Source organism: Ictidomys tridecemlineatus, chromosome 6 (assembly GCF_052094955.1).
Source record: "Ictidomys tridecemlineatus isolate mIctTri1 chromosome 6, mIctTri1.hap1, whole genome shotgun sequence".
In the NCBI taxonomy this organism is placed as follows: domain Eukaryota; kingdom Metazoa; phylum Chordata; class Mammalia; order Rodentia; family Sciuridae; genus Ictidomys; species Ictidomys tridecemlineatus.
In genome coordinates, this window is record NC_135482.1 from 5,773,312 (window position 1) to 5,794,653 (window position 21,342).

At 43.7% G+C, this 21,342-nt stretch overlaps 1 protein-coding gene across 11 annotated transcripts in view; it reads left to right on the plus strand.

Annotated features, from left to right (window-relative positions):
* Tcf20 (transcription factor 20) overlaps positions 1–21,342 on the plus strand; it is a 174,504-nt gene that overhangs the window by 115,696 nt on the left and 37,466 nt on the right. For all 11 annotated transcript variants that reach the window (XR_013440201.1, XR_013440202.1, XM_078052631.1 and 8 more), the window contains one exon: positions 6,983–12,754. Coding sequence is in view for 9 of the 11 variants with exons in the window: in XM_078052631.1 (XP_077908757.1) it covers positions 7,019–12,754 (5,736 nt within the window). In the remaining 2 variants the exon portion in view is untranslated. The remainder of the gene's footprint in view (positions 1–6,982; positions 12,755–21,342) is intronic.

Consider the following 21,342-nt stretch of genomic DNA (forward strand, 5'->3'; position numbering starts at 1 on the left):
TTTGGTACAAGCAGGTAAACTCAGTTTCAGCAAATTTCAAGATTCCTTTCTAGAATTTTTCTAGAATCTATTCCCAGTCTGTGAGAGTAGTAGTACCGTCCTGCTGCTGGTTCAAGGAAGGCTTCTGTCAGTCTGGGATTCTGGGGTAGGCAGTTCATATCCCACCTCTCTATTTACTATGGATGTTTCATTTTATTAACTTCTTTGAGCCTCAGATTACAAAGGGAGTGCTAGCACATCTTAGGTCCAGGTGAGGGTTAAGTACATTAAAATTTATGTAAAGCATGTGGTAGAGTGTATGGTGTGCTAGGCATGCAGAAACATGATGGCCAGTTATTACATTCTGACCCAGGTGTTTGTCACAGTTTTCAAAAGCATAGATTTGAGTGTTCCTTGCCCAGTTTGTGGTGCAGTGAAAGAAAGGATCATGGGCTTAGAATCAAAATAATTTGAGTAAAAGAGTATCAGTTCCAACTTATCCTAAAAGAGTAACTTTTGGAAAATGACATAATGTATCCTGGGTTTTTACCTCCACTCTCTAATCAATTAACTGATATGTAAAATCAGGGGCCTGGGATTGTGGCTCAGTGGCAGAGCGCTTGCCTAGCATGTGTGAGGCGTTGGGTATGATTCTCAGCACCACATAAAAATAAAATAATATCGTGTCCATCTACAACTAAGAAATAGTTTTAAAAATGTAAAATCAGATAGCCTGACATGTACAAGTTGCTTAGTAAGTAGTAATTATTATATAAGTAGCACATGCCTTAGGTACTAGTTAAAGGTAAAGGCACTTTACTAAGTTTGTTTTCACTAAGTGAGGTAAAGGCAGCAATTCTTTGCTTTAAGGAAGATTATTGAGATCACATTGCAGCATCTGTTAGGATTTTGAGAGTCACGTGACCTGGAAGGAATTTATGGGCCTAGGGATGATTCAGAGAAGGTCCCAAGGTGAGAGGGGCACAGAGGAGCCAGAAAGGCTTGCTGGAGAGGGTGGTGAGCAGAAGAAGCAGGAAGAGGACAGAGGATGACAAGGCCTGTGCAGAGGCAGTGCAGCTCTTCTTTTCTCTTCTGGCTGCCTTGTGCTGGGACAGAGAACTTTGGAAGGCATTCTAGACCAGAAGGGTGAAAATTGCCATGACAGGAGTAGAGAGGAAGAGGACAGATATGGGAAAGGGGTGTTGTGACTAGGCAGTATCTTCAGTGTGAAGAGTCAAGGTAAGAGATGAGCTTGGACTTATTGTACAAGAGCTTCTGGCTCTGGAGGATTGTGGTTTTCCTTTAGGATAGAAAGCTGAGGTGGTTGAGGAAAGAACAGCATTATCTTTGTCACTAAAAATGAACTGGTGACTGCCTAAGAATAAATAAACCTTGCCATTTTTATAGAAAATTATTCCTGCTACAAGTAGTACTGTCCAGAGTCATTTCCTGTAGAAGTGACTGATTAGTCTCCCCATTTCCAACTAAAGAGGTTTCTTCCCCTTACTTTCTGTCTCTCTGTGGACATTAAAACCCTTTCTGGAGAGATACTGGCCAAATTATATTGTTATATTGTGTATTGTTGTTACATATTTGTACATGTACACAATTCTCATAAGTATGACAACTGTAATGCACCAATAAAAAACATGGGGCGTGGACCCCTTTCTGTATGATTAATGAGTCCTGCAGACCAATGTGGCCAATGACACCCACTCTATCTCTGGTTCAGAGTCTACCTCCTGCTAGCTATTGTTTTTAGTATCCCTTCCAGTTTTGAGCCTTGGGCGTTTTTTTTTTTTTTTTTTTTTCCAGCATGGCTGTGTGCTTTTGTTTGACATTTCTAGATATTTTGTTGAAGGAGGATTTCTAGTCCCTGTTGTATGCCATGTTGCATGAAATAGAAGTCTCTTACTCCTCAAGACATAAAATAGTGTGCTCTGAAATCCTAGGAATGAGGATCTTTATCAATCAGGGTCTCAGTGGAAAACAGATGGCACATTCACACTGGTAACTTGAGGAGCATTTAATTGTATCATTGAGAGTTCATTCAGGAAAAGAGAAGCTTCCCATTCCAGGTATGAAGGGTTTTAATGCAGAAATTAAGGGTTGACCCAGCCTTGGAAGAACTGGGGTTGGGGAGTTCAGATAAGCTTGTCCTGCTGATCTGACTTAAGGGCCACAGTGGGTGTTCTCATGAGCTCCTGGGGCAGCCGCTATGACAGTTCAGGTCTGCTGTTGCTGCCTCTAGGGTATATCCACCACTCCTTTTCATCTTCCAAATCTCATGCTTCTCTTTTCAAAGTCTAACCCAGAGCCATGAAGGAAAGAGAGCCTAACTTCTGATGTGCATAGGAGAACATGGAAGGGGGTAATTGTGATGCTGAGTTGATGGTGCAGATTTTTATAATAAAGGGACCGGCTGAGCAGGATTTGGGGGAAAGAATAGGGAAGAGCTGAGTCTTCTGGCCTGGTGTTCACAGGAGTTGTTACCACTTCTTAGGCTAAAGGCAAAAGGAAGAAGTGTTGCCAGATAGTTGACAGAGTTGTGGCAATTGGAAATTGTCACCTGTACAGGTAACTCCAGGGTAGGAGCCCAGAAAATAAACACTTCTGTCTCACTGTCTCCAAACTGGGTGAGAAGCCAGCAGGTGGCAGAGCTTGTTGGTAACCCCTAGGGTGCCCCCCCACAGGGCATAAAATTAGGAGGGAGGTGAGTGAGGATTGAGCCTTGGGGGCAGACAGAGAATGTCCTCTGCACAGAGGCCATAAGCAGAAGCATATAGGTTGTTGATAACTTGAGAATGGGAGCATTTCTCAAAGAAAGGAAGGGGAATCAACAGGATGTCAATGGTTAAATTCCCAACAAAGGAGGACAAAGAGAACATGGGTACTTAGAGGAACTCTCTTGAAGACAGTATGGATGATTTTGGGGAGTGGGATGGTAATGACCCTTTGAAGGCAGAATATATAGAGGTTAATGTTGGTTTTCTATAAGATGGCAAGATTGTTGGCCTTCCACCAGGATGGAGATTATGGCCACAGCTGGGGTGGTGGGAATGTACAGGCATGTTTTAGACATCAGTACATCTTCACAGTCTGTGCAGAAAGTTCAGAAGATGTCAGAAAATTAGGATAGGGATAGTAGAGGAAGAACACTGGTAAACCGCTTTTTTAAGTATGTGTGAAAATTCCCTATAAGATGATTGACTTCCTTTGAGGTTGCAAATTTTCTTTACCACATATTTATATTCAGTCAAACAAGGGAATTCAGGCATTTATCATTATTAATCATACGTCTTTAAAACTGATTACACTTGGGGCTGGGGTTGTGGCTCAGTGGTAGAGTGCTTGCCTATCATGCACGAGGTGCTGGGTTCAATCCTCAACAAGAAATAAATGTAAAATAAATTTAAAAAAATGTAAAATTACATTGATGCTTTTTTTTTCCCCCTAAGGGTGGGATAGTATTGATCTCTTATGCTAATGGTAAAGTTACAAATACTCCCAAGTTTACCTTTCCTATTGCTGGTATATTTGGTTTCCCTAATTGCTATACTTGGAATTGCAAATAAATAAACTAACTAACTTGCAACCACCTTTTGGTACTCATACTTCATGTATGTTAAGAATATTTAGTGTCAGGGCTGGGGTTGTAGCTAAGCGGTAGAGCACTTGCCTAGCATGTGCGAGGCCCTGGGTTCACTCCTCAGCATCACATAAATAAAATAAAGGTATTGTGTCCAACTACAACTAAAAAATGAATGAATGAATAAAAAGAATATTTAGTGTCACTGGAACCCTTCAGGAAGTATTTGCTATCAATTTATTTTTCCTTTAGTCAACAAACTAACAATAGGGAGAAGGGCCTAGAATAGATCCAAGGAGAAATTATCCCCACATCTGTTTTCCCCATCTGGAGAAAGAATTCTCAGTAACCAGATAGCCTGAGGCTGATGTTTAATCTAAAGTGGCCTTTAACTTGTGTTGGTTCCTATTGTTAGAGATAACTGGGCTAACAAGGAATCAAACACTCAGAACAGCTCAGAAGTAGCTCAGCAAGGCAGACTTTCCTTCTGCCAAGGTGTATGCTCCAAACAGTCTAAGCAGGCACACTTGGGTGGGCAGTTTACTTGTTTTTATCCCTAACATAGCACTGTCTCCTTGGTCTGATAGGAGCAGCTCAGAGTTAAGATCTGTGTGATAGGCTAATTTTAAACTGGAGAGGGTAAAGGGAAAGGTATAGTTAATGTGGCTCCGATTGGATGCAGGTTGGAAAATTCAAAATGGCCATGATTAGATCTTATATCCCAATTAAGGCTAAATACTGTATTCTGAAAATGGATCATCACACTTTCTGTTTCTCACACTGTTTAAAAAGATACTGAGCAAATGGCACCTTTGTTTATGCATTCAAAACTTCAGAAATCTGATTTTATTTGCAGAAGAATTGTTTAACTTGTATTTAGAGATTATCTCTCAAGGCAACATTTCTTTCCTTCAACTGCCCAGATTTAGTGTTTTTGTTAAGTTTTAGCCCCCGTTCAGCATTCTTTTATCACCTAGAGAAGAATCCTCGTGCTAAGAACTAGAGTAGAAGAATCCTGCAAGGAGGAGAAATATGCATGTGGGTGAACTTGTTTATGACAGCCCTAGAAGTGACAGAGGAGGTGGAGAACCAGATGGGGCAGGCCTGGAGGTCTGTGGGAGAATGCATGCACAGGCTGACCCTGACAGGACAGTGGTATCTGTTACTTTCTATGTGGAAGACCCTCTGGGTAGGGTAGCATTAAGAACTGGCTGTCAGCCCTGCTGTTTTTGGAGCTTTGTGAGCTCTATGCCTTAGTTTTCTCTTCTGTAAAATCAGGATATTAGTGTTGTGAAATTTTTAGGTCACGTTAGAGTTGGAACAGTATCAGACATTATAATGAACGCTGAAGTAGCTGTAGCTATACCAATAGAATACCTGTCTAGCAGATTTGTTGGAACAGAGAAACAGCAGTCCATCCCAGAGGCCTTGATGAGTATGAGAAACAGTTTTCTTTAGATTTTTTTTTTGGGGGGGGGATATGTCAATGTTTAAAGATGGCTTTGTGTCATGTGACTATATTATCAGACTTAGTACTTTAGATGTAAGCTATTTCAGGAAGAAGTGTGTCAGGCTTTCAGAGGTTGGAGTCACTGATCATCTTTCATTATGATCCATGTTTACTTTCTGAAGTCTTTTGCCACACTTCTCACATGTATCCAAGCTAAATTGGGTTTTCCCTTAGAACTGGATCTATAGGACTTGACAGGCAAGTCTTCAGTATCCTCCAGCTCTGCATTTAGGTTGAGCATGTTCTGTTTTCTCTTCCTGCAATTTTCTCACCCCCACAGCACCATCTCTGAATGTGACTTCTAGTCTAGTTCTCCAAGGCCTAGTTCTTAATACTATTTAATCATTCTTGCAGAATGCCTGCCACATGCTACTTATTGTTAATGGCATGAAGATTGTAACAAGGATCAAACAGTCTTTGCTCTTTAGGAGTTTACATGCTAATCAGACAGCAAACAAGTTGCATATATGCATTTGATGGGAATAAGTACAGGGGTGGGGTTGGGTTAAGAGCCAGGGTGAGGGTGTAGTGGTAGCTGTTTTTAATAGGTTGGCCAGGGAAAGCAGTAGCAGTCAGGTGACACTTGCCTAGAGACCTGAAGGAGATGAGAGAGACAAGCCATGTGGCTTGGGGAAAGAGCATGGCAGGCAGACCAGAGTTGCCATGCAGAAGTGTGGGTGGCCCAGTCCAGGATCAAAGAGTTGGTGAATCTGACTTACCTTTAAAAAGTATCACTGCCTCTTCTGTGGGCAACTCCATTCAGGTCCTCCTAAGAAGGACTAAAAAACTAGCTTCATGAATCATTGTAAGAAAGCTATCTGTTAGGATGTTTCATAGGTGCTTTTTAAACAATTTTTTTGGAGCAGTTTGACCTTGTCTTATTCATCTCTGACCTAGAAGGAGGTAAGCTCAGGCAAAAGGAAAAATAAAATCAGTTCTTGATTGTGTAAAAGGATGATGCATTAGCAAAAGTAATGCTACATGGTGGCCCAATCAGATAACTGGGAAGTGCATGTATCCTAGCTATATTTTCTTCTCGTTGTTTGCCATCCTGCTAAGTGAATATTCCAGTTCTTTCTTTCATAGAAGTGGCTAGCTACAAGTTTATGATTACTAGATTGGCAAATGAAAAGCCAGGTGGGAATTAAAATGTGCTGTAACTTCTTGCACACTTCTAGGAGTCTGAAAGAATAGTCACTGCTCCTGTCTGGCTTAAGCCAGCCCTTTGTACCTGGGAGCTGAGGTGGTGGTTGAGAAGGGGTACTTTGGACAAAATTATGTGTCAAGAAGAAGTTGGTAGGGAATCCATACAGTGATGAGGATTGAGTGTCCTGGGGATATCACAGGCAGTTGGTAGTTACAGTGAATCTCCAGTAATGTGCATTTGGATATGAAGAACTGTCTTACTTCTCAGACCAGTTCTCAGGGATGGGGATAAGTAGACTATGGAGTGACTGTCTATCGTTATTTGAGACCCACATGGTCAGTCTAATACAGTAAAGCGAAGAAATGAAAGTGTTTTTTCTCACCCCTCCCCCACCACAGTAGGGCCCTCCCCCCACCTCTGGGAGACTCATTTAAACATTATTTTTCATTGACAATAATAACATAGCCCCCTGTTTAATTCAGTAGACTTTTGAGTGCTCATTTGTCTAATAATGAAATTCTTTAAAAACTACATTGACTTTGTATATACAGTGTTTTTTCATTCTACCACAAACTCCTGTTTCATTCTTTAGACCATTCCCCTGCTTGTGTGCATTATCAGAAATGGATAGGATAAGAAAAAAGGAGATGCAATTCAAACTATCCAGCTCTGTTTGGGCATCCACGTTGTCTCAGGTGGGTTTTGCTGGTGTTGAGGAGATCCATGGTCTCATGGCTTGCTTTCTTTTCATTTCCAGGAGGGCTGTTGGCCTGCTGCTGTGCTGCTGAACAGTATGCAGTCCTTCCGGGAGCAAAGCAGTTACCACGGAAACCAACAGAGCTACCCACAGGAGGTACACGGCTCATCCCGGATAGAAGAGTTCAGCCCTCGTCAGGCCCAGATGTTCCAGAATTTTGGGGGTGTCGGTGGTGGCAGTGGTGGCAGTGGAGGCAGCAGTGGTGGGGGACGACGAGGAACAGCAGCTGCTGCAGCAATGGCTAGTGAGACCTCTGGCCATCAAGGCTACCAGGGCTTCAGGAAAGAGGCTGGAGATTTTTACTACATGGCAGGCAACAAAGATCCTGTGGCGACAGGAACCCCACAGCCTCCTCAGCGAAGGCCTTCTGGGCCAGTGCAGAGCTATGGACCCCCCCAGGGGAGCAGCTTTGGCAATCAGTATGGGAGTGAAGGTCATGTGGGCCAATTTCAAGCACAGCACTCTGCCCTTGGTAGTGTGTCTCATTATCAGCAGGATTACACAGGGCCTTTTTCTCCTGGGAGTGCTCAGTACCAACAGCAGGCTTCCAGCCAGCAGCAGCAGCAGCAGCAGCAGCAGGTACAGCAGCTGAGACAACAGCTTTACCAATCCCATCAACCGCTGCCACAGGCCACTGGCCAACCAGCCTCCAGCTCATCCCACCTACAGCCAATGCAGCGGCCCTCAACTCTACCATCCTCTGCTGCTGGATACCAGTTAAGAGTAGGTCAGTTTGGGCAACATTACCAGTCTTCTGCTTCCTCCTCCTCCTCCTCCTCCTTCCCTTCACCACAGCGTTTCAGCCAGTCTGGGCAGAGCTATGATGGCAGCTACAGTGTGAATGCTGGATCTCAGTATGAAGGGCACAACGTAGGTTCTAATGCACAGGCTTATGGAACACAATCAAACTATAACTATCAGCCTCAATCTATGAAAAATTTTGAACAGGCAAAGATTCCACAAGGGGCCCAGCAGGGACAGCAGCAACCACAGCCACCACCGCAGCAGCAGCAGCAACAACCACAGCAGCAGCAACAGCAGCAGCAGCAGCAGCAACAGCAACAGCAACAGCAACAACAACCACAGCATCCACCTCAGCATGTGATGCAGTACACCAATGCTGCCACCAAACTGCCCCTACAAAGCCAGGTGGGGCAGTACAACCAGCCTGAGGTTCCCGTGAGGTCCCCTATGCAGTTCCACCAGAACTTCAGCCCCATCTCCAACCCTTCTCCAGCTGCCTCTGTTGTCCAGTCTCCGAGCTGTAGCTCCACCCCTTCTCCGCTCATGCAGAGTGGGGAGAATCTCCAGTGTGGGCAAGGCAACGTGCCCATGGGTTCCAGAAACCGAATTTTACAGTTAATGCCTCAGCTCAGTCCAACCCCGTCTATGATGCCCAGTCCTAATTCTCATGCTTCAGGCTTCAAAGGGTTTGGGATAGAAGGGGTGCCAGAAAAGCGGCTGACGGATCCCGGGTTGAGTAGTTTGAGTGCCCTGAGTACTCAGGTGGCTAATCTTCCTAATACTGTCCAACACATGTTACTTTCTGATGCCCTGACACCTCAGAAGAAGACCTCCAAGAGGCCCTCCTCATCATCTAAGAAAGCAGATAGCTGCACAAACTCAGAAGGCTCCTCGCAGCCCGAGGAACAGCTGAAGTCCCCTATGGCGGAGTCATTGGATGGAGGCTGCTCTAGCAGCTCCGAGGATCAAGGTGAGAGAGTGAGGCAGCTGAGTGGCCAGAGCACCAGTTCCGATACCACCTACAAGGGTGGAGCCTCAGAGAAAGCTGGCTCTTCACCAGCACAAAGTGCTCAGAATGAACCCCCCAGACTCAGTGCCAGTCCTGCAGCTAGAGAAGAGGCCACCTCACCAGGAGCCAAGGACACATCACTGTCATCTGAGGGGAACCCAAAAGTCAATGAGAAGACAGTTGGAGTAATTGTCTCCAGGGAAGCCATGACAGGTCGGGTAGAAAAGCCTGGTGGACAAGATAAAGGCTCCCAAGAGGACGAACCTGCAGCCACTCAGAGGCCACCTAGCAACAGTGGGGCAAAGGAAGGCAGTCACACATCACTTCCACAGCCAGAGCCTCCAGGAGGAGGGAACAAAGGAAACAAGAATGGTGATAATAGCTCCAACCACAATGGAGAGGGAAATGGCCAGAGTGGCCACTCTGCAGTGGGTCCCAGTTTCACAGGCAGAACTGAGCCTAGCAAGTCTCCTGGAAGCCTGCGCTATAGTTACAAAGACAGCTTTGGCTCAGCGGTGCCGCGAAATGTCAGTGGCTTTCCCCAGTATGCTACAGGGCAAGAAAAGGGGGATTTCACTGGCCATGGGGAACGAAAGGGTAGAAATGAGAAGTTCCCAAGCCTCCTGCAGGAAGTGCTTCAGGGTTACCACCACCACCCGGACAGGAGGTATTCCAGGAGTGCTCAGGAGCATCAGGGGATGGCTGGTGGCCTAGAAGGAACCACGAGGCCCAACGTCTTAGTCAGTCAGACCAATGAATTAGCTAGCAGGGGCCTTCTGAACAAAAGCATTGGATCCCTGTTAGAAAACCCCCACTGGGGCCCTTGGGAGAGGAAATCAAGCAGCACTGCTCCTGAAATGAAACAGATCAATTTGGCTGACTATCCAATTCCCAGAAAGTTTGAAATAGAACCTCCATCATCAGCCCATGAGCCCGGGGGCTCCCTCTCTGAAAGGAGGTCAGTGATCTGTGATATTTCTCCACTAAGACAGATTGTCAGGGATCCGGGTGCTCACTCACTGGGACACATGGGTGCTGACACCAGAATTGGGAGGAATGAACGTCTCAACCCAAGTTTAAGTCAGTCAGTCATTCTTCCAGGTGGATTGGTATCCATGGAAACAAAGCTAAAATCCCAGAGTGGGCAGATAAAAGAGGAAGACTTTGAACAATCCAAATCCCAAGCTAGTTTCAACAACAAGAAATCTGGAGACCACTGCCATCCCGCTAGCATCAAGCATGAGTCTTACCGCGGCAATGCCAGCCCTGGAGCAGCGGCCCATGATTCCCTTTCAGACTATGGCCCACAAGACAGCAGGCCCACACCAATGCGGCGGGTCCCTGGCAGAGTTGGTAGTCGGGAGGCTATGAGGGGTCGGTCCCCTTCTCAGTATCATGATTTTGCAGAAAAATTGAAAATGTCTCCTGGAAGAAGCAGAGGCCCAGGGGGAGACCCTCATCACATGAACCCACACATGACCTTTTCAGAGAGGGCCAACAGGAGTTTGCATGCTCCCTTTTCTCCCAACTCAGAAAGCCTGGCCTCTGCTTATCACACAAACACTCGGGCTCATGCTTATGGGGACCCTAACGCAGGTTTGAATTCCCAGCTCCATTATAAGAGACAGATGTACCAACAGCAGCAAGAGGAATACAAAGACTGGAGCAGCAGTTCTGCTCAGGGAGTAATTGCTGCGGCTCAGCACAGGCAAGAGGGGCCAAGGAAGAGCCCACGGCAACAGCAGTTTCTTGACCGAGTACGGAGTCCTCTGAAAAATGACAAAGACGGTATGATGTATGGGCCACCTGTAGGGACTTACCATGACCCCAGTGGTCAGGAAGCGGGACGCTGCCTCATGTCTAGTGACGGCCTGCCTAACAAAGGCATGGAATTGAAGCATGGCTCCCAGAAATTGCAACAAGAATCTTGTTGGGATCTTTCTCGGCAAACTTCTCCTGCTAAGAGCAGTGGTCCTCCAGGAATGTCTAATCAAAAAAGGTACGGGCCACCACATGAGACTGATGGACACGGACTAGCTGAATCTACACAGTCATCCAAACCTAGTAATGTAATGCTGAGGCTCCCGGGTCAGGAGGATCATTCGTCTCAAAACCCCTTAATCATGCGGAGGCGTGTGCGTTCTTTTATCTCTCCCATCCCCAGTAAGAGACAGTCACAAGATCTAAAGAACACTAGTGCTGATGATAAAGGGCGCCTCCTTCACCCATCAAAAGAAGGCACCGATAAAGCCTTCAATTCCTACGCCCACCTTTCTCACAGTCAGGACATCAAGTCTATCCCTAAGAGAGATTCCTCCAAGGACCTCCCAAGCCCAGATAATAGAAACTGTCCTGCTGTTACCCTTACAAGCCCTGCTAAGACCAAAATACTGCCCCCACGGAAAGGACGGGGACTGAAATTGGAAGCTATAGTTCAGAAGATCACGTCCCCAAATATTAGGCGGAGTGCATCTGCAAACAGTGCAGAGGCAGGAGGAGACACGGTCACGCTGGATGACATATTGTCTCTGAAGAGTGGTCCTTCAGAGGGTGGTACTGTGGCTGCTCAAGAAGCTGAGATGGAGAAGAGAAAAGGTGAGGTAGTGTCCGACCTAGTTGGTCCAACCAACCAGGAGTTAAATGTTGAAAAGCCTCTTCCGAGGTCTTCAGAAGAGTGGCATGGCAGTGGGGACGACAAAGTAAAGGCAGAAACACATCCAGAAACAGTTCCCGCTGGAAAGGAACCCCCTGGTGCCATGACAGCGGCAACCTCACAGAAGCCTGGCAGTAACCAAGGGAGACCAGATGGTTCCCTGGGCGGAGCAGCACCTTTACTCTTTCCTGACTCAAAGAATGTAGCTCCAGTGGGCATATTGGCCCCAGAGGCAAACCCCAAGGCAGAAGAGAAAGAGAATGAGACGGTGACAATTTCACCCAAACAAGAGAGTTTCCCCCCAAAGGGATATTTCCCATCAGGAAAGAAGAAGGGGAGACCCATAGGTAGTGTGAATAAGCAAAAGAAACAGCAGCAGCCACCACCTCCACCACCCCAACCCCCTCAGATACCAGAAGGTTCTGCAGATGGAGAGCCAAAGCCAAAAAAGCAGAGGCAAAGGAGGGAGAGAAGGAAGCCTGGAGCCCAGCCAAGGAAGCGGAAAACCAAACAAGCAGTTCCCATCGTAGAGCCCCAAGAACCTGAGATCAAGCTCAAATATGCCACTCAGCCACTGGATAAAACAGATGCTAAGAACAAGTCTTTTTTCCCTTATATTCATGTAGTAAATAAGTGTGAACTTGGAGCCGTTTGTACAATCATCAATGCTGAAGAAGAAGAACAGACCAAATTGGTGAGGGGTCGGAAAAGTCAGAGGTCCCTAACCCCTCCCCCCAGCAGCACTGAAAGCAAGGTGCTCCCAGCTTCGTCCTTTATGCTGCAGGGGCCTGTGGTGACAGAGTCTTCTGTTATGGGGCACCTGGTTTGCTGTCTGTGTGGCAAGTGGGCCAGTTACCGGAACATGGGTGACCTCTTTGGACCCTTTTATCCCCAAGATTATGCAGCCACTCTCCCGAAGAATCCACCTCCCAAGAGGGCCACAGAAATGCAGAGCAAAGTCAAGGTACGGCACAAAAGTGCTTCCAATGGCTCCAAAACAGACACTGAGGAGGAGGAGGAGCAGCAGCAGCAGAAGGAGCAGAGGAGCCTGGCTGCACACCCCAGGTTCAAGCGGCGCCACCGCTCAGAAGACTGTGGTGGAGGCCCTCGGTCCCTGTCCAGGGGGCTCCCTTGTAAAAAAGCAGCCACTGAGGGCAGCAGTGAAAAGACTGTTTTGGACACAAAGCCCTCTGTGCCCACCACTTCAGAAGGTGGCCCCGAGCTGGAGTTACAAATCCCTGAACTACCTCTTGACAGCAACGAATTTTGGGTCCATGAGGGTTGTATTCTCTGGGCCAATGGAATCTACCTGGTCTGTGGCAGGCTCTACGGCCTGCAGGAAGCGCTGGAAATAGCCAGAGAGATGGTGAGTAGGAGAAATTCCTTACCAGCTTGGGCTTTTATGACTTCACTCTGGTTCCATTTCTTCAATCTTAGTCTTTAATCTTACGTATCACAAACTCCTAAGCCCCAAATGATGGGCAGACAGTGGAGTGAGTAGTTTGGAAGTTTTGTTTTAACTTTTATTTTCATCAGTAACACATGTCCATAAAGTCATGCCATTGGCTGTGAAAGTGACCCTGCTCTACCTTCAGCCCTGACTCCTGCTTCCAGTAGACATCCAGTTTCAACAGTGCAGGTTTCAGAAGGTGCTGCCTCTGCTAGTTTCTTGTTTTTCAATAATAACTTTTACTGCTGTCTATGTTCTTGATTGATTTTTTTTTTCATTTAAATTTTCATTTTTGATGTTTGTATTACAAAGTATACTATATTTCTTTTTTTTTAGAGAGAGAATGAGAGAGAATTTTTTAATATTTATATTTTTTTTAGTTTTCGGCGGACACAACATCTTTGTATATGGTACTGAGATCGAACTTGGGCTGCACGCATGCCAGGCAAGCGCGCTACCGCTTGAGCCACATTCCCAGCCCTGGATATATTTCTTCTGAAATGTTTTATTTCTCTAGATTTAATTCCTGCTTTCATTTGCTTTGTATTTTCTTGAACCACATCTTTCTAATCCACATTTTCCAGTCAGGGTATTTATTCTTTAGTCCCGTTTTCTAATCCTTATCCTGGGGTGGCTCATCGCCTTCATTTCTATATTCTGCTTTGTTTCCTGTCTCCTGTGCCATGTCTGCCTCTTCCTTAAAAATGGGCCTTCCCTTAAAGGGAGTACATCATCCTTTAGTAGTTTCCTGAGAGGTTCTGCGGTGTATGTGGCCATCTTGTCTTTCTGGACATTTCTTTATTCCACCCTCATGCTTAATTGAGAATTGACTGGGTATGAAATTCTCGATTTGAAGTGATTTTCCTCTTGAATTCATTGCTTGTGACTTGCCCTCTGGCTTCCAGTGTTGCAGTTGAGAAGACAGGACCCTTCACATTGTTCTCTTCTGGAAGGTTGGAAGATCTCCTTTCTTCCTTCAGGTTCTCAGATCTCAAATAGGAGTAGGTCTCCTTTCATTCATTATGCTGGCTCTGTGAGACTGTTCCACCTGTACAGTCAGTCACATATTTCAGTTCAGGAAAATATGTCCTTTGTTATTTCTTCTTTCATGATTTCCTTCCTCTGGTTTCTCTGTTCTCTTTCCATAATTCCTGTTGATAAGGAATTGCCTGTCCTTCCTGGATTGCTCCTTTGGGCTGCTTCTCTGTGTTGTATTCCATTTCTTTGTTGTCTTGTTTTAATTTCTCCATGCTTTCTTCGATTCATGTACTTAGTTTTGTTTCTGATACTTTAAAGAGCCTTTTTACTCTGAACGTACTGATTTTGAAAACATTATCAGCTTGTTTTATGGTGGTACTAACTTTTTGAGCACATTGCAGGTTGCTTTTTAAAGACTTTTCTCTGAATATTTTTGTTTTCTATTTCCTCTTGTTGAAGGTTCTTCACATGCCTGTTACCCTTGGCCATGTATTTGTAGTTTTAGAAGAGAAAGAGATACTAAAAAGAAATCGTCTGAAGTTCTGGGTTTCAGTATGTGCAAGGCTTGTTGGCCTATGGTCCTCCTTGTAGAAGGTAGCTTAGTCAGTATCTGTCGGTCTTCTCTCTGAGGTCAGTTTTCCCTGAGAGGAATCTTGAAATATTCTTCACAGAGGCACCAGCTGGCTGCCTGTAGGAAGTAAAAGATGCCCCATAATGACGCAGCCACCCTAAGCCTCAGTTTCTTCTTGAAAGCGTGGTGAAAAGCCAGTCTGCCTCTTAAGATACCCAATCAGGAATTCATTTCTTTAAAAGAGCCAGGTGGAGGGGTGGGTGAGTGTGGATGGGGGTGATTTTGGCCTTCAGTGTGCAGATATTGGCACCCCCCTTGTCTTCAGTGTGCCCCCTTCCTCTCTGTTAAGTCAGATCGAGGTAAGAAGCTAATTCCTCTTAAAAACTGAGAAAATGCTCCTTTTCCAGCCCCACCTCACCCCTTTACTGAGGACCTGAGCTTCCCTAGTCTGTGCCATACGGAAGCCAGCATTCTAGTGATGACTTCATTGCATATTATTGTTTGCTCCCTTTCAGGCCACCACATCACTTTTTCTCATCTACCCTGTTTCCAACTTCCAGAACTTGAATGCCTCTTCTCTCCTTTTTCAAAAGTCTTGCAAGTTTGCCCCCCTCATTTTTAGACTACTTTATTTTTGTTAGTTGACATATATAAATGAATTTCAGTTGTAGTTAAGAAGAATTTTATCAGGCAGGATTCCTCCTAGTCGTCTTAGACACCTCATAGTAGCCTCTCCCTTAGCCATACACTGGATTTTATCCTTGCATTGTAGTATACAAGAAATACTAGGAAAGTAAGAAATGTACAATGGTAGAATGCCAGTTTAGTATGTGTGGGGCCCTGGTTTGATCCCCAGCACCACACAAAAAATTATTTAATGAGGAATATGTAATATATACGTTTGAAATGGGAGCCTTCTAATTCAGTCACATGGGAGCTTGCCTTTTCCTCTTGGGCCCCCTCATGCACTTTTTTCTCCCTCTCTTTGCTCTTTCCATTATCAACATCACTCTGAAACATCAAGTTTGAAATATATTTACCTCCTTTAGTAAGTTTAGATCCAAAAACATTTTAAAATGTGAGATCATAAAAAGATATAAGAATTTAAGAACCTAAAGTACAGAATTTTTTAAAAAGTCAAATTTGAGCACTCAGTAATTCATTAATCATCATGCCCAAGTTGATGACCTACTGGTCAATTTTTTTCTGGTATTTGGTGGGTTTGTTTATTTTGATGTTTGAGGGAGGTATGTGACCATCTGCAAGTGTTTTATTTCAACATTTAATATTGTTAACATTTCTTGGTGCATTTTGTTTGTGTGTGTGTGTGTGTGTGTGTGTGTGTGTGTGAACTTGAGCATTCTCTAGCAATAATTGGTGACAAGTAATCAAGCTAAATAGTGTCCCAACAAATCCCTAGCATTTGTATCTTTAGTCACATTTAGTTTTTAGGTCGTAAAAGATGCCCAACAATGACGCAGCCACCCTAAGCCTCAGTTTCTTCTTTGAAAGCATGGTGAAAAGCTAGCCTGCCTCTTAAGATGCCCAATCAGGAATCCATTTCTTTAAAAAGACATTATTTAGTCTATTGCTTGTCAGATTTGATCCCCAAATAAAATATGGAATGTTATAATTGGAACAAACATGATCAATTGGTCTCTTTCTAACCCTCATCCCTAGCTTTCAGTGACCAGATGGTTCAAATGACAGTACTCTAGGAGGCAAACACTGAAAGTATATTTTGCTTTTTAAAACATCAGTTTCAGTCTCAACTGTTTCAGAAGTGCTTCAAATTAACTATGCTCTCCAAGGGACAAAATGTTGGGAGGTTTCATTTAAAGCAAACCATAAAAATACAGATCATTTTAGTTGGCTATGGTGATGTGTACCTGTAATGCCAGCTGTTTGGGAGGCTAAGGTAGGAGGATCACATGTTCAAGGCCAGTCTGGGCAACTTAGTAAGACTGTTTTACAGTAAAAAATAAAAAGGGCTGGGGTGTAGCTCAGTGGTAGAACACTTATGCTCAATGCCCCAGTACTCTCCCCCATACCCCTATCCCCAAGAAAAAAAGTAATTTTTAACTACATGATCCTGTAGAATAGAGGCTCTGGACATAGATTCTGGGCTCTTGTGTAATTTCACTAACACTTCGCCAGTTGTAAATCTCATGCTGCAGCTTTAAGCTTATTTCCTTTCTTTTCCATTGATCCTTCTCTGTTTAACTCTTTTTTTAAAATAGAATACTATCTTTATATTTGGAAGTTAATTTTTCAAAATACTTATACATCTGTTTTATTCTTGCAAGTACTGAGATAGGAAGGGAGAGAATAGTGTTCCATTACTCCAGAGTAAAAAATCAACTGAGAGGCTTAATGTACACGTGCAGTTGGTATAGCTCTGAGACGTATCGGTTTTAAAAAATGGTTTATAAAGTTATGCTTTTTGGTTCTTGGAGCTGATGTTTCACTGTGACTACCAGATCCTTTTATTAATCTAGCTGTTATTCTCCTTTTCTTAATATATAATTGCACAAACTTGCCTTTTCTTTAATAAATGATGTTTCAATTTGTCAAGGTCACTTTATCACAACCTTTAGCAGATGCATTCAGTACTGGTCTTGCTTAATGAGCATGTTCTCAATCCCATCATAAAAGATAAGGCCACACACATTTCAGTAGAGATCCACTTTGGCCTGTGTATTTATCTGGTGTTTTGACAAGCATGATATTGTGACCAACTAATACGAAGTCCTCAGAGTAGTTCCTGTCCCTGTGTCACAGTAGTCTGAAAACTGTCAAAAACCAGACCATTCCTGTCTCAAACAAAATGGCCTTAACTCCCCTTCCCTTTTTAGCTGCTTTTGCACTGTTTCCTTTGTTTCTGTCCACTTTTGACCTCTGATCTGAATGGTGTTATGCAAGTTTTGCCCCTAAACAGGGGTATGTATGAATAAATACAAATCGTGTTTGAGGTGGTGAGGAGTGTGAGGTTTGCAGGGTTGTGGTAGAGACCTGATCTGGTGGCCATGGAGCCCTCAAGACGGCACACCCCAGACTTGCCCTACAGGTGGGAGAGCCAGCTGTCCTTCCCTCCCTCCCTCTCCCAAACATGTTCTTAACAGCTCCCTTGAGGAATATTTCATCTCTTTTTAACCCTACAAGTCATGTGAAGAACTGAGCTTACATTAATTTTTTAAAAATTTTTTTCAGTCAGTATATTAAAGAGACTGTATTTTGGGAGGCGGAGGACAGGTACCTGGGATTAAACCCGGGGTGCTCAACCACTATGCCACATCCCCAGCGCCCCCGCTTTTTAAGTTATTTCTTAGTTGCAGTTGGCCACAATATCTTTATTTTACTTATTCTATGCGGTACTGAGGATCAAACCCAGAGCCTCACCCATGCTAGGGGAGCACTGTACCTCTCAGCCACAATCCCAACCCCCACTTTTTGTTTTTAATTTTGAAACAGGGTCTCACTAAGTTGCTTGGGGCCTCACTAGGTTGCTGAGGCTGGGTTTTAATTTGGTGATCCTCCTGCTTCAGCCTCCCGAGTCTCTGGGATTACAGCATGTGCTACTATGCCCAGCTTTAAGGTTTATTTTTAATGTAAGTTTAAATAATGGATGATATGCTACCCCCCATATAACAGGTCAATATCCCTCCTTAATTTTCTTTCAATTTGTAAGTTTTAAAATATAATTTAAAAATTGTAAATAGAAAACATTTGACAAATATAAAAATATTAACAGACTGATAATGTTATGAAAATGAAACTTAATTGAAATATCACAAGCAGCCAAATCAGAAAGTTAGCTCTGCATAATTCACTGTAAGGTAAAGCCATTAATCCTACATGTTCTCTGAATTCCTGTCTATGTGCTTCTTAAGGTTGGTGTTTCTCAAAGCCTGGCAATGCAGCTACCACCAGCCCAGTCCTGCTGAAGCCGCCCCCCTATATTCAGCTCCTGGTCTCTGCCCTCCAGCACCCTGTTCTGTACACCCAGCTGCCGTGATTGTTCCTGCTCTGCACTTTTTTCCTGGCAGTCACTTGCTCTGTTGTTATCTTAGCCCATACTTCTGTCCTGGGCTGGTCTGTATAACACATTTTCTTCGGGAAGACACAGCCTGTTCCCTCTTTTCCTGTAACTTTCAGGGTAGAGCAGCTACCTTTTTTCTGTAATCTCATTATCTTCTTTCCTTAACATTGTGTGGTATCTCTTTATATCACAACATGATAGCACTGATACTGGATGTGTGGGGGGGTTACTTTTCTTTGTCTAAATTCTAAGGAATTTAAAGTGAAGATTTCAGTTTTGAATTGTATTGCATGTATATCATGATGAGTCAAAGGACTGTTAATTTTCCTTCAATTTTTTTTATTTCTTTTTTAAAACATGGGAAGATCATAGGTGAGAATTACAACTGATTTTAAAGTAAAACTTCTAATTCTTTGAAAATGCTAAGGGTTTGTAAACAAGAATATCGACAAACAAGTCATAATAAACACATCATTGTACATCAGGCCAAATAATTCATACCCAAGATGTTAAACTAGTTCTCAATAATCTGTTAAAAGAGCTAACATGATCAAATAGTATGTGAAAGTAGGTTTTATTTCAAATATCCAAATCCCTACATGAAGGTCAGTGGCAATCTGAAGTTGGAGCCTTGGAGGTACTTCTGGGTGAGTCGGCTTAAGCCCTGGGTGCCCTGGCTGGCATGTGGCACTAGGTCAAGGCTCCTGAGCCTTGTGTAGGAAGGTTTTTGTGATTCTGGCAGAAAGCAGTTCCAACTACTCTCATAGGTATACTTCACCTTTCTAGCTTTTGCCATTCTCTCGGTGATGTGGTGAAGAGGCCTGGGTGAGAGGTGAGTACTTGCTCTCTCCTGCCTGGGTCACGTGCTCAAGACTGTTAACCATTATATCACACTCTTCATCTATAAAATATGAAAATTTACAGCAGCTACTATAAAGACGGTTGCTGCAGGCATTGAATGTCACTCTTTAGGGACTGGGGTTTAGCTCAGTAGAGTGCTTTGTCTAGCATATACAAAACCCTTGATTTGGTCCCCCGGTACCAAACAAAACAAAACTTTTTGGAAACTGCTTAGGGAAATGTGTTTGGTACATTTCAGTAGTTGGGGTGGTTTAAAGAAGGTGCTCACTGTGGACTGGTGTCTGTTCTCAGGTGGTCTTTGTAAAGATGTATTCTGGGTAGTGCACTCCCTCAGTAGGCTGTAGCTCAATTAGCCTTCCTCCTAGCACACGTGGCAGATGGTCACAGGAGTGTCCAGGACTCACTGTCATAGGGAAGTTGTCTTGCATATGAAATAAACATTTTTCTCCTGACTTTGATTCTTGCTGGAAACTCAAGTTTTTTGTGGGAGCAGGGTTATGGTATTTCAGGTGCAGTATTAACCTGTCTTATGAAATTAAATCAGCCAACATTGATACTTTCAGCAATTATATTCTCCAAAAGAGGCAAAAGGAAGGGAATAGTCTTTTGTCTTACATAGTAAGTAAAAGCATTAAGGGCTGAGGGGATAGATAGTTCAGTAGTAAAGCACTTGCCTAGCATGCCCTGGGTTTCATCTCCCTTGCATTAGAAAAAGTCAAAAGGCATTAATATTCTGTGAGTTGTTACATTTTTTTATAGTGATTACCTAAGTTCAAAGGAAAGAGTCTACCTGATAATAGTTGTTTTAAAATAAACTTTTTTTGGTATGGAGGGCGACTAGGGATTGAATGCAGGGGTACGTTACCACTGAGGTACATACCCAGTCCTTTTTATTTTTGGTTTTGAAATATGTTGCTATGTTTCTTAGGTCCTTCCTAAGTTGCTGAGGCTGGTCTGGAAGTTGGGATCCTCCCACCTCATCCTCCCAAGTCACTAGAATTACAGGCATGTGCCACTGTGCCTGACTAAAGTAAACTTTTTGACTCATCAGCAAAATAATTAAGGATTCTCTGTGTGATATGTTCTTGGCAAATACTTCCCCATCGCACTTCATCTCTTCTTCCCCCAAATCAGTTAATATATAGAAAATATGTGAACTCTGGTAAGATCATAGTGTAAGGATTTGGCTTTTAACTTCCAGTGAAGAACCTCTGTTAATTTCTAAGCATATAGATCACATGTTCAGGGTTGTGTTTCATAAGGAAACTCAGGAAAGAAGTGAGGAGACAGGAGATGCAAAGAGACCACTTGAGACACTGTGGGATAATTTGTACAGGGGCTCAAATACATGGTGGAAAAGGGAATCAGAAGAAGGGTTCAGACCCCAGAAGTGTATTAGGATTCAGAGTCAGTTGAATTTTAACAGTGATTAGACATGGCAGGTGGAGAACAGTGGGGAGGCCAGGGATGAAACTGCCAAGGGTCTAGCTCAGCAAGCAAGGGGTGGGGGTCAAGACATCAATGATGAGCAGGGGATCCAGGGAGCAGAGGAAGAGACAGGTGTGCAGCTAATATGTAGTGGACAGAAGAAAGAGACGGAATTAGTCTGGCCTGATATGCATATTCAGGTCAGGCTCTAGTGCAGTGCTTTTTGTTTTGTAATAAGGACTGATTTTTATTTAGCTTTCCAAATAGAAGTAAAACTAGTGAACTTTTAAATCCAAGTTGAAAGGGGGGAAAATAGGAAATCACAAAGTCTGTATCATGTTAAAAATAAAATCCCAAAGAGAGAATTCTGAAGATACCAAAGAATTTATCATTATAATAGTTGCCTAAGCTGGGTGACATGGTGCACGCCTGTAATCCCATTGGCTCAGGCAAGAGGATTGAGAGTTCAAAACCAGCCTCAGCAACTTAGGATCTCACTAAGTTGCTTAGGGCCTTGCTATCTCTAAATAAAATATTTAAAAGACTGGAAATGTGGCCCAGTAGTTAAGCACCCTTGGGCTCAATCTCCGGTACCAATAATAATAATAATAATAATAACAACCACCA